Source organism: Gossypium hirsutum, chromosome D09 (genome assembly GCF_007990345.1).
Source record: "Gossypium hirsutum isolate 1008001.06 chromosome D09, Gossypium_hirsutum_v2.1, whole genome shotgun sequence".
NCBI lineage: Eukaryota > Viridiplantae > Streptophyta > Magnoliopsida > Malvales > Malvaceae > Gossypium > Gossypium hirsutum.
The window spans coordinates 10,997,143-11,011,008 of NC_053445.1; the positions used below are offsets into that span (position 1 = coordinate 10,997,143).

Sequence of the window (13,866 nt, forward strand, 5' to 3'; positions counted from 1 at the left end):
GTGATATACATGCACAATCAAGACTATGGGACTAGTATGATTCTTTGCTATGAAAATAAAATAAAAACAACATATAAAATTTTGTATATAGTGAATTACTAATTACATACACATGATTATTAGTTAAAAATTATATATTTGATCATGCTTGAAATCGATCCCTAAATAAAGCTTAAATCATTATAAATATATTTTTGATATAATTTTATGTTAGTTGAAAAGCTTTCAAAATAATACATAGTGTGTAATGCATATTGCTATAAAGCTTTTAAGTTACATAGTGTGTAATGCATATTGCTATAAAGCTTTTAAGTTTCTTTTTTTGGTCGGCCAAATTAAAAAACCAAAAGTTATATGGAGTTTTGATGCTTTCCTTAGGTGTTTTTGTGCATCATTGGCTTTTAAGTTTCTACTAAATGTAAACATCTCATACATCCAAAACACCTATATAATCTTTGCAAGGTTGCCTAAGGTAGGATTTAACTTTAAAAATTCTTTGGGACCATATTCTTGAATTGTCCATTTTCTTTGAAATAAACGTAAACGAACGTATAAAACTCAAAATATATAAAACAAATTTAAAAAAAAATTATGATATCCATACAAACACTCATTACGAATCCGGATAACGCAGGTTTGGATAGCATAATTATCACATAAAATGCAATAATATATATTAACAAAATTAGAAAGGGCAATGTGGTAAAATGAGATGGAATCTATATTATATTATGGTGGTAAGAAACTGAGGCATTCATGCGGGAAGCAAATAGTAGGATCCTACAGATTTGAGAGCTCATCCCTTCTTAAAATAAAAAAGCCTCTCAGAGCATTGCAGAGAGTTGAAAAGCAAAGAGAAAAAAAAAATAAAAAAGAGAGGAGAAGAGGAAGAGGGGATAATAGATAATAGAGCAAAAAAGTTCAAAGATATAAGAGAGAAATTATATAAAAATTATACACAAAAAAGAGAAAAGAAAATGGTTTCTAGGGAGCACAAGAGAGCAGCACTGCATGAGAAGCTTCAACTTCTTCGTTCCATTACAAACTCTCATGCTGTAATTTCTCTATATCTATTTTTCCATAACCCTTCTAAGCCCCCCTTAATTTGCTTTCATTGCTATTCAGCAGTCTTCTTTTGTGTGCCACTGTTTCTTATTGGTTTTCAATTATTCTTCTTGGAGCTATAAGGGATACTCCTCCTATATCCTATCTTTCATTGAATATTCATAATCTAGCTTGTGTTTAAATTTCTGAAATTAATGAAAAGAGAAAAGGGAAAGAAAGCAAGAGGAAGAAAACTTTATGTTACCCCCCCCCCCAATTTAATTGTAAAATTACATGGCATGGCAGGTGAATAAAACAACAATCATTGTGGACGCATCAAAGTACATTGAAGAGCTAAAACAGAAAGTAGAAAGATTGAATCAAGATATATCAGCTGCACAAACTTCAAATGATCAAAATGCATTGCCTATGGTAATTAATTTTCTCATATTTGTTCTTCCTTTTATTTTTGGTTTCAACTTCAACTTAAACTGTATTATATTTTTTTTTTTCAACATAGCAGGTTGCAGTAGAAACACTAGAGAAGGGTTTTCTTATCAATGTATTTTCAGAAAAGAGCTGCCCTGGTCTGCTTGTTTCTTTATTGGAAGCCTTTGAAGAACTGGGTCTTAATATTCTTGAAGCTAGGGTTTCTTGCACTGATAGCTTTCGATTACAAGCAGTTGGTGGAGAAGTAAGCATCTGAATTTATCTTCATACATAAATTATATGTGTATATTTAGGTTAAAGAATCGTCACAACGATCTGATATAAATTATATATATATGTTCTTTCTTATCCTTCAGACTAGATTTGAAACCATGATTCATTGTTCTCGAGTTATCTGATTATGATTTTGTTAATGTAGAACTATGGATTGCATTATAATATATATTTTGCTTTCAATTTTTTTTTGGCAGAATGAAGAACAAAGTGAATCTATTGATGCACAAGTGGTGAAACAAGCAGTGTTGCAAGCTATTAAGAATTGGAGTGAGGGTACTGATCAACAGGAGTAAATGGATTTTTTGTTGTTATCTATTAACTTTCTTTTTCATGCTTTTGTTTTTTTCATATGTACCTTATTGGCAATGTCGTTTAATCAAAAATTAATCTCAAATATTGAGTGAAGTTTACCAAAATGTAATACGAGATCTACCTTTTAAGGATAACCGCATGCATGAATCAATTGGACTAAATCCAGATTCTATTAGTTTATTGTGTGCTAATTCCAGTCTAGTATCTCTTTCTGTAATTGATCCAAAAAGAAAAAAGAAAAGCCCTTAGTAAAAAGGATAAAGTAATTAAGTCTAAAGCTTCTTCTTGTGAAGATTAAAAAGAAAGTTGCTTGTAAAGTTTCACCACTTACAATCAATAGTGCTTGTTAAAGAAGAAAATAAACATCAAGGTTATATAAGAAAACGATGCATCTAAATTAGGGGTAGGACCATATATATATTCATATAAGATTTTCAATAAAGACGATGACAAAGTGATTATTATAACTTATTATGAAATGTTCAGAAGATTTTTTTTTCCTCATTGGTGCAGTAGATGTAGTTGCCATGCATGGATATTGCAACATGCAAAAGGATTTAGTTTATTGGCCTTCACAATAACTTTTTCAAGTTTCACAGCTGCTTTTATACATACTGATGGTCTTTTCGGGCTACATATACATAATAAATTTAGTTTCCTACTTGGTTGGGACCATGCCTAATTAAACAGCTAATAGTTATAGCTTTTTGGAACCAAAACTCATAAGAAAATTCAACAAGTAAACTGATCTATAAATTTTCTTTGATAATTTTGTTCATAACAAATCATACTTCCAAAGATATATAATGACGCAACAATCATATGGGTAACTAGACTTCAACAGCCCTACACAAAAAGAAATTAAATTAAATGATTATGACAAAATTTTTGTTGTACTGAGTGTGAAATATAATGAATCATTTACCTTTTAAATTTGCACTTAATTATCAATTTGGTACTGAAAGAATTTTTTGTATCAATTTAGTACTTGAAAATTCTAACCGTGTATCGCGTTGTTCTAACCATTAACAACATTAAAAGAAGCTAATGTGGCACGCTCCCAGCGACCCACGTCACACGACATATTTTTGTGTGAAGTAAATTTAAAAAATCAAAATAAATTGGGAAAACTTTAAAAAATAGAAGAAAATTAGAAAAATATCAAAAATTTTAAAATAAGAAAAATATAGAATATTTAGGAATATTTTAAAAATATGTAAATTACAAAAAACATAAAAATCCGTAAAATTAGAAAAATCTAAAAAATTAAAAAATATATAGAAAATCTCCAGAAATTTAAAAATATATATAATTTACTTTATATATATTCTTTCCATTTTTAATACATATAATACAAAAAAAAGAGAAAATAAAAAAACATAAAGAATTTGCTACAGGGGAGATTTTTTAGGCAATTTTTGAGGAGTGCCCAAACTAGTGCCAATTTGTAGTAGCACTATATGTTCAGAAAACTTGTCATCTTTGTGTTGACAAATTTTGGCAACAAAATTCATTGGGTTGTGATTCCTGCTATCACTGTGGACGATTTTCCGCCCATCCTTGATACCTAAACTACACATAGTAACATGTTTTGGAGATTGACTTGAATTTTTATCAAAGCAATCAACTTCCCATGTTTAATGGATTAGATCAAGTCGAATCAGGCTAAAATGGAATTATACCTTGAAAATTCAAGACTTATCTTGAGCTATTTGAATATATTCTTTATGCATATTATTCTTATAATGTCCTAAAAATTTCAATATGACACGTGGCATAATTTCGGCTTCGAAAATTGAGAAAATTGTGAAAAAAATTTATGGAATGATTCAAAAAAGAAGATTTATGAAATGAATTTGATATTGGAGAATGAATTAAATGGAAAAGGTTGTTAAGGTGAAATATGACAAAAAGAACCAAATCGTAAATTTTGAAAAGTATGAGGACTAAGGTGCGAATTCATCCAAAAGAGGAAAATATGAATCATTATGGATTATTGGACATGAAATAAATTGGAACATGATTTGATGATATGAAAATCACTTTTGGGACTGAATTGGAAAAAAGTGGAAAATATAGGGACTAAATTATAATTTCTCATTTTCACCCATAAAGCGAAAAATTTTAATTCTCACAAATCAAGGACTTATATTAAGACTTAAATATTAATGATGAATTTGGTTTGGATTAAGTATCAAATTTTGGGAAGAAATAATGAAAAAGAGCAAAAGGGGTAAAATGATAAATTTGTCATAAAGGTAATTTAGTCAATTCTCGAGGCTTTTATGATGAAAATAATATTTAAATATGGTATTTAATATTGAAATTAATTTGGATCACCCACAGCTCATATTAAAGAATTGGACCACAATTTAAAAAAATTAGGCTTGGGCCTTGGGCCCATTTGTAAGCCTTTTTATATGGAAGAAAAATCCCCATCAACCTCATTCTTCCTCCCCAAAATAATAGTAGTAGCCATGGAGGTCACCTCTATAATGACCTGATTTCTAGTGGTGTTGGAAAATACTATTTCGGAACCCCATTTCCATAAATCAAGTCTATAAATATAAAATAGGAATATTTATGGAGTTAATATAAAACTGTATTGAAGTTTGGTCGAGTAATTTACCCGAAAAAGTAACTGATTAAAGCTCAAGGACTAAATTATAAAAGTTCAATCGCTATTGAGTTTTAATTAAGAAAAGGCTTGGGGACCTAGATAGCAATTATTGAATGGATTAAAATGATAAATAAACCAATAATAAGTAATAGATAGTGGATGATGATGTTGGAAACTACTAAGTTTGATTAATAGAAGATTAAGGTATGATAAAATTTAATTAAGTAATATGATAATTGATCATATTCGTTATCATCCACCATTATTTAGAAGCAAAAGAAGCTTCAAACTCCATTGAACATTTGGCCATCAATTGTTTAGGGTAACTAAGCCCTTTTCTTGTAATCTTTAAAGATTTATGATCACGGGAGCTTGTAAACTCCATGAATCGAATGAAATTTGATATAATTTATTTGGTAAGTTAACGTACATAGCTAAAGACGATGTCGAGAGAGAAAGGAAAAGTGAGAGTCATCGATGAAAGATGTAAGGATTTGGTTTGTACTTGTATGATTTGAGATCAATATATATATTTGTTTGTATATTCATCTTAATTTGCATGATTGAGTATTGAGGTAAGTATATAATTGTTGCATGAATTGATACGTTATGATTGATATTGGATATTGAGAAATTGGACTGAATTGAAAAATACAAAATAGCATGATTTAATTGATACATGATATGTGATATGAAAATGGATTGAACTATGCTATGTAGTATTGGTAATATATATGTGAATTGATAATTACGATATGTGGATTAGTTATATAATGTAATCTAAACATTAGTTACCCTATTAGCTATTTGAGCAGAGTCGGATATAGTTAGCATACCATAAGGTTAGGTATAATGATTTGAAACCATGTTTTTCAGGCAACCTGAGGTGGTAGAACGTACCTATGCTAACAATTATCATAGCGAGCAACCCGAGATGACAAAAGAATTAGATTGTGAAAGCCATCATTGTCGGGCAACCTGGGTGGTAGTGTCACGGGGCTAGAACTTTAGTCTCACGTTTTGTGCAACCTTAGGCAATCCTTTCGATCAAACACACATAAGTCAGCCTAACCAGCATAAAGCGAGGATTCGACTAGAATTCCTCCAAGGCACCAATTTATATAGCGAAAGCAACTCTAGCCAAAAGTAAGCACAACAGAACAGAAAGCCATAGAAAACAATGCACAAGAGGCGTTTGAATAAATGCTCTCAAAGAATTCTATTACTCTTAAGAATTCAATATACAATAGAAAATGGAATGCATTACAAGTGAGGGGGAGGCTCTCTATTTATATTTGAGCTTCCCTAAAACCAGTGGTCTAGATCAAGTTACATTGACAGACGAGATTAGCCTATCCCTTAAATTTAGGGATTTACAAGATTACATAATCAATTTATATAATCAAATCAAATCAATCTTATAAGATATGATTCCCCTAAATATTTTAAGATTAATTCTCATATTTACCAAGGTAGCCTATCTTTCCAAATTTACATCATTAGGCCACCCAGGCTTCAATCTAACAGGCTTCTCCAACAACTATTTCAATCGGGCCAGTTCTCGTGGTTTAAATGATCCCCATCTAATTGATAGACCTCCATGGGATGCATCTGGTGCGATGGTCATAGGCTTTGCACTTTGGCCCATGACAGTCTCCCTCACCCATTCTTGTAACGCCCTCGTTATGCCTTCAAAATGGCACTGACTTGACTTGCCTCAGTCTCATCTTGACGCCTTATCCTTTTCCTTCCTTTGGAAATTTTGCCTCGGCTTTCGTCGTCTCTTATCTTGAACCATCCCACTCATTGGTACATCTCGATGGCAAAAAGCACGGCTCTCTCTTGCCCACATTCGGACTCGCTTTGAATAGGATACTCTTGATTCACACCACTTGGCTTCGAATTGCCCATAGTCCCTTGGCTTCCTTACTTAAGAACATTGAAAGGGTCCCTACGTTCTTGTCAAGTCAACAAGTTAGAATGCAAAACACTACCACAGTGTTCGGAATGTGCCTTACTTGTCGCATTTACTCGGGTCAACTGTCCAAGTTGCATCACTACTTTTCCATAGTTTGATGCACAACCCACCTTTCCCAAAGGTGGTAGGTCCTCCGGTGTGTCAATAGAAGTGAGCCTCATTGATCTTAGCTTCAAAGTTTGTATTGCTACTTCTTCCTCTAAGTTCGATGCATAACTCACATTTTCCATAGGTGGAAGCCTCACTGACGACTTTGCCAACTCTGTCGCTTTACTCGAATTGAGCCTCATTGGTCCTAGCTTCATTATTTTCATCTCTTTTCCCCTAAGTTTGATGACAAAATCACTTCTTCATTGGGTGGAAGCCCCTCTGATGACTCAACAAGCTCCGATGTTGCCTTTTCTTTTACCACAATTTTCTTTGAACAGTTCTACAACTCATGCAGACTACGACACAAGAAACACTTTACTCGCTTCTTCTGGCTCCTCTTTGCCCTCTTGGCTTCGACTTTTCCCTTGCTCGAACCAAACTTCTTGGGCTCATTGTCTAATATATCATCCCTTTCGATGGTAGACTTCCTTGGACATTTCCACAACCTATGTGGACCATGACAAAAGAAGCACTCCACTGGCTTTTTCTCACCTTCGGTCTCTTTGGCTTTGACACACCTTACGCTTGAACAATGTCTTATGGCCTTACCTTCTAGCTTGTCCTTCTTTGAATGTGCACATTTCTTCAGACATTTCTTCAACAAATATGGCCCGTCGCAAAGAAAGCATTTGATCTTTCCCTTTTTTGTTGGGTTTCTTCTTCCCAACTCATGGTTTCCCATTACCACCATCATTGTCATTGCCAATGTCATCATCTTTCTCATGATTCCCTTCACATATGCCCCTTTCCTCAGACTTGGAAGGCCTAAGCTTGTCTTTCCCTAAACCAAGCTTGACCACAGACTCCGTTACCGTTAGAGCTTTAAAAAACTCTTAGAAACTTCCTCGTTTTAATTCTTGTATGACTCACAGCTTTAAACCATTCTTGAAGACAAGTAATGCCCATTTCTCGGTCACATCTGAAATTTGGAGCATGAGTTCCTTGAACTCTCGTACATACTCCCCCACTGTGCCTTATTATGTAAGCCATCGCAACTTTTCCCGAGCTTCCTCCTCGACAAATTCTAGATAAAACTGTCCCTTCAACTCATGTTGGAACTCTTCCCACATCCCAATCTCACAATGCCTTTTATATGTGCACCTGCCTCGCCACCATAAAAGTGCAAAATCAGTAAGAAACATGGAATTAGTATTTACCTTACTCACATCCTCCATGATGCCTTTGGTAAAGAAGTTGTGCTCTATCCTCCACAAGAAATTATCCACACTGCATGCAGACCTTGTCCCCGGAAACTCTTTCAGCTTCGAGACATGTTTACAGTTCAGTGTTGCACTCGACACTCCATTCCCCATGGTTGCTCGACGCAAGGCAAGCTCTCCCTTGAGCTCCTCAATTCTTGTGCTCAAAGTTTTTATCGTGGCCATTGTTTCCTTCTTCAAAGCCATCACCATGGCTTCGAGAGCATCTTTCCTCTCCATCAACTTCTTCCTATGGGAATTCAACAACTCTTGCACACTATCCCTATTGCAAGTGAGATACATGATCACAAAGTCCCTAAACTTCTCCCTCAAATCATCTATGCGCTCACCAAGCACATCGTCTTACCCCTTCGTATTTACTATGGACATTTCGAGTTTATCCACTCGTTCCTATGTTACCAACAACATATCCTTCCAAATGACTAGCTTTCTGGCGCACTTTTGTTCAGCAACTTCTTTCGACATCTTGACAGTGCCTTCGTAACCAAAGCTCAGATACCACTTGTTACGGGGCTAGAACTTTAGTCTTGCGTTTCGTGCGGCCTTAGGTGATCCTTTCGATCAAACACACCTAAGTCATCCTAACCACCACAAAGTAAGGATTCAATTAGAATTCTCCAAGGCACCAATTCATATAGTGGAAGCAACTCTAGCCAAAAGAAAGCACAACAGAACAGAAAGCCACAGACAACAATACATGAGAGGTGTTTGAGTAAATGCTCTCAAAGAATTCTATTACCCTTTAGAATTCAATATACAATAAAGAATGGAATGACTTACAAGTGAGGGAAACACACTCCATTTCTATTTGAGCTTCCCCAAAACTGATGGTCTAGATTAAGTTACATCAATGGACGAGATTAGCCTAACCTTTAAATTTAGGGATTTACATGATTACATAATCAATTTACATAATCAAATAAAATAAAATCTTCTAAGATATGATTCTCCTCAATCTTCTAATATTAGTTCCCATATTTTCCAAGGAGCTTATCTTACCAAATCTGCATTATTGGGCCACCGAGGCTTCAATCTGACAAGCTTCTCCAAAAGCTCTTTGAATAGAGTCAGTTCTCGTGGGCTAAATGATCCCCATCTAATTTAGAGACCTCCATGAGATGCATCTGATGCGATGGTCATGGGCTTTGTACTTTGGCCCATGATAGTAGTATGTATATATTCTAATGTGATATGACATTTGAAACTCGTATAAGACTGGGAAATGATTGAAAATCATATTAGGATTGAATAATATAGTAGGAAAATAAATCTCTCTCTTATAGAAACCGATAGAATTGTTATTCCTGAAAAAAGAATGTGCACCTAGAAATAAGTTCTGAAAATTTTGGCAGAATAATTGTCACACCTCAAGTATTTCTAGTCTGTACTTTGGTCGGTTTACCAAGTGAGCTTGGCAGTGACTCGCGTATGTAATCCATCATAATTTGGTGTATCAGATTAAACTAGTTTTCGCATTTGAGGAGCTTGAATACAAGCATTTTATTATGTTTATTTGGGTTTTTAGAATTTCAGTTACATTCAATTAAAAGTGTAATTTGAGTCTTTTATTGACCTTAGGGTTCGAATGAGGATTAAGGGTGAGCTAATATACTTTGTGAGTGTGCAAGAAACCGTTAGAGAGTGTACCAACTCAATACTGATCGATGTGTTGCAACAAGGGGAGTTTAATGTTGCAACATAGGGAATAGAGAGCAAAAATTCCAAGACTGTCTTTAGTGTCGCAAAACAACCAAGGGATGTTATGACACACCCTTGAAGCTACCCTAAGTATGAGTACGCTACCTTGGATGTCACGACACTGACCTATACTGGAAGAACTTACGAGCCAAGAGCATTTTGGTCTGCACAATCAAATATTAAGACATGAGAGCGGTAGTTGACCTAAAGTTGAGGACGACAACAACCGTAATTTTCTTTGTAATTTTAGGCTCAGTTATTCCTTTTTCTTAAGCTAGGTTCTTTTCAATTTTGTTATTTGCATTTGTCAGGAGATCTGTTTTGTAGAACGTGATCAACTCCTTATGGATTTTGTGCTTCAATCAACTTAATTCAGGATTCTCTTAAACCTTCATCTCTTGATTTTTATTAATGTTTATTTTTTACATCAAGTTTATTATGTTTTTGAAATCTATGAGGAACTAATCCCCTTATAGGGGGTTAGCAAGTGGAGGTATGAGCAATTGATTATTGTGCAGGGTTTTCTTAGCGGATTAGTTGTTTGGGAAAGGAAGAACTTAAACCTTAAGCTTGATGACCGTAAGAATTTATCTAGGTGACAATTAACCCAAAATTGGTATGATCTATCCGTGAACACCTTAACCCTGAACCAGTCTAGATTGTGAGGTCGAGAGATAAGTAGTTCTTGCTGACTCGTTATTCTAGTACAGGATCGAGAGATCCTATTAAGGTAATGACTAGTTGATTGAACATAGAACCCGAAGCAACAGTTAGTTATGAGTACCCAAGCGAGCTAATCACTCATGCTCAGATCTGATCTAGTTTCAATATCAAATTTCTCAAAGTATTACCTTTATATTATTTTATTCTTTATTTATAAAAATACCAAAAATATTTCTTTATGTTTATTCATGATATAATTTATTTAAAGTACTAATTAGCTCTATTTGTGCTTAGGTTAGGATTAATTTAGTGCTCGCCTCCCTTGGTACGATTCCCGAAGTACTCAGCTACTTCGTTGCAACTGTATTACAACCTGACTCGTATACTTGTGAATACTTCTATTTGATATATTTTGTATAGGATTCTTACTCTGGACGTTGGTACGTCTTCAGGCGATCAAGTTGTTGGCGCCAATTTCGAGGAGGCAACATCACTAGATTGATTTTAATTTTTGCATTTATTAGAATAGTTAGGAAATATTTAAATTATAGATACGGTTTTATTTTTTCTCATTATTGTTAACATCGTTTATTCTCTTTTTGGTTTAATGTATGACTCGTAGTAGGGGAACACCTACAGAGCCAGCCATAGATCCAGAAAAAATAATTTGTAGGAATTATCAACAGCAACAGCAGATGCAGAACCAACCGCCTGTTACAGGTAATTTGCCACCACGAGACAACCCATTTGACAAAATGAATAATAATAACCCAAAAAAATATACCACCACCACCATAGCTACCCCCAAATATACATATGGGACGCAAAGAAAGAACCTTAAGGGATTACGTGCTACCAAGTCAAAAGATGGTTCAAGAAGTATAAGAAAGCCAACCATCACGACTAATAATTTTGATATCAAACAAGCAATGATCCAAATTATCAAGAATAATTTGCAATTTAGAGGCTAATTTGTCATAATTCGGTTAGCAAATTAAACTAGTTTTCACACTTAAAGAGCCTGATTACAAGCATTTTCATTATATTTTAGTTAAATTTCTTTAGTTTTTCATACATTCAATAAAATGTGCAAATTGAGTCTCTTATTGACCTTAAGGGCCGAATAAGGCCTAAGGGAGCTAACGTACGTTGTAAGTGTGTAGGAAACCATTAGAAGGCATTTTAGGTCGATGCTGGATGCTATGTTGCAACATGGGAGGTTTGATGTCACTACATAAGGAACATAATGAAGAAAACTCAAGTCTACCTTCGATGTCGCGACAAAGACTAAGGGTGTCGTAACATACCCCTGAAGATGGCTTCAAAGGAGTATATTGGTTACAATGTCGCGAAATAGGTCTTGGTGTGTCGCGACATCGACTCTGAGACGGAAATTAAACATGAAGCAAGGGTATTTTAGTTTGCATAATTAAACTTAAAGCTCAGAAATATCAGCTGATCTAAGATTAAGGACAATGACCAGCCGAAGACTATAAATAGGCTCTTTTGGCACATGTTATACATACATTTCATTAACCTAGTTTCTTTTTTTAGAATTATTTTTGTTTTCTTTCCTAGGTTTTTAGAGTTTTTGTCTGTTCTTTTCTTTCAAGAGATCTGAATTGTGGAATCATTCAACTCTATGGATTTACGCTTAATATCAAGACATCGGTTATATATTGTTTATGAACGCCATGAGGAACTAATCCTTCTATGGGGGATTAGTAAGAATGAGGTATGATATGTTAACTATTTTGTAAGGTTACTCAACGGATCAGTTGTTTGGGAAAGGGAGAACTTGAAACAAATACTAGGCCTGACAACCTTGAGAAGTCATCAAGGTGGAAATTAACCCAAATTTGGTATTACCCATCCATGAACACCGAACCTTAAACCAATATGGATTGTGAGGTCAGGAGATAAGTAGTTCTTGCTGACTCGTTATGTTAGTGGAAGATCGGAAGATCCTGCTAGGGTAGCGAATAGTTGATTGATGAGGAACTCGAAATGACAGTTGATGGAGATTACCGAAGCGAGCTAATCACACATAATCAAATTTGATTTATTCTTCCTTTTTTTAATCTCTTAAATTTTATCTTTGTTTTAGTTTTCTTACTATCAAAACCCAAAAACTTCTTTATTTTATATTCTTTATACTATAACTGAATGGAAAGTACTAATTAGATCTTTTAGTGTTTAGGTTAGAATTGATCTAGCGCTCGCCTCCCTTAGGTAAGATCCTCAGAGTACTCACTCACTCTGATGTAAAACTATATTACAACTAGACCCCTATACTTGCAGATACCACCTCTAAATTCTATATTTTAGTGTAGTATTCACAATCTGGACATTAGTACATCCGGAGGCAGCCAAGTTATTTGCGTCGTTGCCAAGGGGGCAACGTCACTAGGTTAATCTTAATTTTTACATAGGATGGTGAAACTCCTTGGATCATTCAACTTTGGAGGTATCTTAATCATAAACATCGTTGTGCACCCTTCAGTGAGACCAACAATCTTAAATTCTCTCACTATGTGTTTGTTCGATAGTATATCTTTCATAAATTTCACATAATTGGGCATTTTCTCCAAAGCTTCGACTAGCAATATATTAATATGGAGTTGCTTCAAAACCTCCAAAAATCTTTTAAACTGAGCATCTTAATTAGAATTATAGAATCGCTGTGGAAAAGGTAGAGGTGGTCGTCCTTCAGGTGGCCGATATTGTTTTGTTGTGGCATTTTTGTTGGCAACATAATCTTTACCTATCATTTTTAGATTTTGTATGCTTTTTAGATGGTTCTGGGATCTTTACCTAATTGTTACTTGCATTATCCTCATCTATCGCAGCATCGTGAGCAACATCACTCAACTGAGTCTCACTTCTAAGGGTGATTGCTTTACAATGCTCATTACCTTGTGTTCTTGAGTTCTCGGTATCACTCGACAATGCTCCTTGTGGTCTGGAATTTAGAACATTCGCTATTTGCCCTACTTGATTTTCAAGAGCTTGGAGAAATGCAATCTGACTCTAAATAAAATCATTTTTTGCCATGTATTCCTTTAACAAGACTTCAATAGAAAAAGGAGATGATGCTTGACCATATTGGGTATTTTCCCTCGACATAGGTTGAACATAAGCAGGTGGTGCATTGTTGATATTCTGTCTTGTGGCTTTGTTGAAATTTCCTACACCTTGATTACCCCAACTGAAATTTGGATGTTGCTTCCACCCTGAATTGTAGGTGTTGGAATATGGATTTCTATATCAATTGTAATTACCCATATAATATAATGACGCTGGGTTTGATGGGCATTCGTGAAACACATGACTTTCCCCGCAATAAAAACATGATGACTTTGCTTATTTCATCTCATGGACTACAACTGGATTTTTCATGATTTTAATCATATTAGCTAGAGAAGATACCTGGGCAGTTAACGAAGTGATTGCAT

At 34.6% G+C, this 13,866-nt stretch overlaps 1 protein-coding gene across 2 annotated transcripts; it reads left to right on the forward strand.

Annotated features, from left to right (window-relative positions):
- The first annotated feature begins 704 nt into the window (after nucleotides 1-704).
- On the forward strand, nucleotides 705-2,257 carry LOC107892208 (transcription factor SCREAM2). Of its 2 annotated transcripts, none has more exons than XM_016817224.2 (4): nucleotides 705-1,055; nucleotides 1,351-1,476; nucleotides 1,565-1,738; nucleotides 1,965-2,257. In XM_016817224.2, the coding sequence occupies exons 1-4, from the start codon at nucleotides 978-980 to the stop codon at nucleotides 2,061-2,063; spliced, it is 477 nt and encodes a 158-aa protein (XP_016672713.1). In that variant the 5' UTR covers nucleotides 705-977; the 3' UTR covers nucleotides 2,064-2,257. The 2 variants fall into 2 exon arrangements, with proteins under 2 accessions (XP_016672713.1, XP_016672714.1); XM_016817225.2 differs by having other exon boundaries at nucleotides 745-1,055; nucleotides 1,568-1,738.
- Nucleotides 2,258-13,866: the final 11,609 nt, after the last annotated feature.

What these genes read in the sequence shown, in the direction of transcription:
- LOC107892208 (XM_016817224.2), top strand. Translation starts at nt 978, where the DNA reads ATGGTTTCTAGGGAGCACAAGAGAGCAGCACTGCATGAGAAGCTTCAA. An exon ending in CCATTACAAACTCTCATGCT is followed by an intron (nt 1,056 to 1,350) that starts GTAATTTCTCTA and finishes ATGGCATGGCAG; the next exon opens with GTGAATAAAACAACAATCAT. An exon ending in ATCAAAATGCATTGCCTATG is followed by an intron (nt 1,477 to 1,564) that starts GTAATTAATTTT and finishes TTTTCAACATAG; the next exon opens with CAGGTTGCAGTAGAAACACT.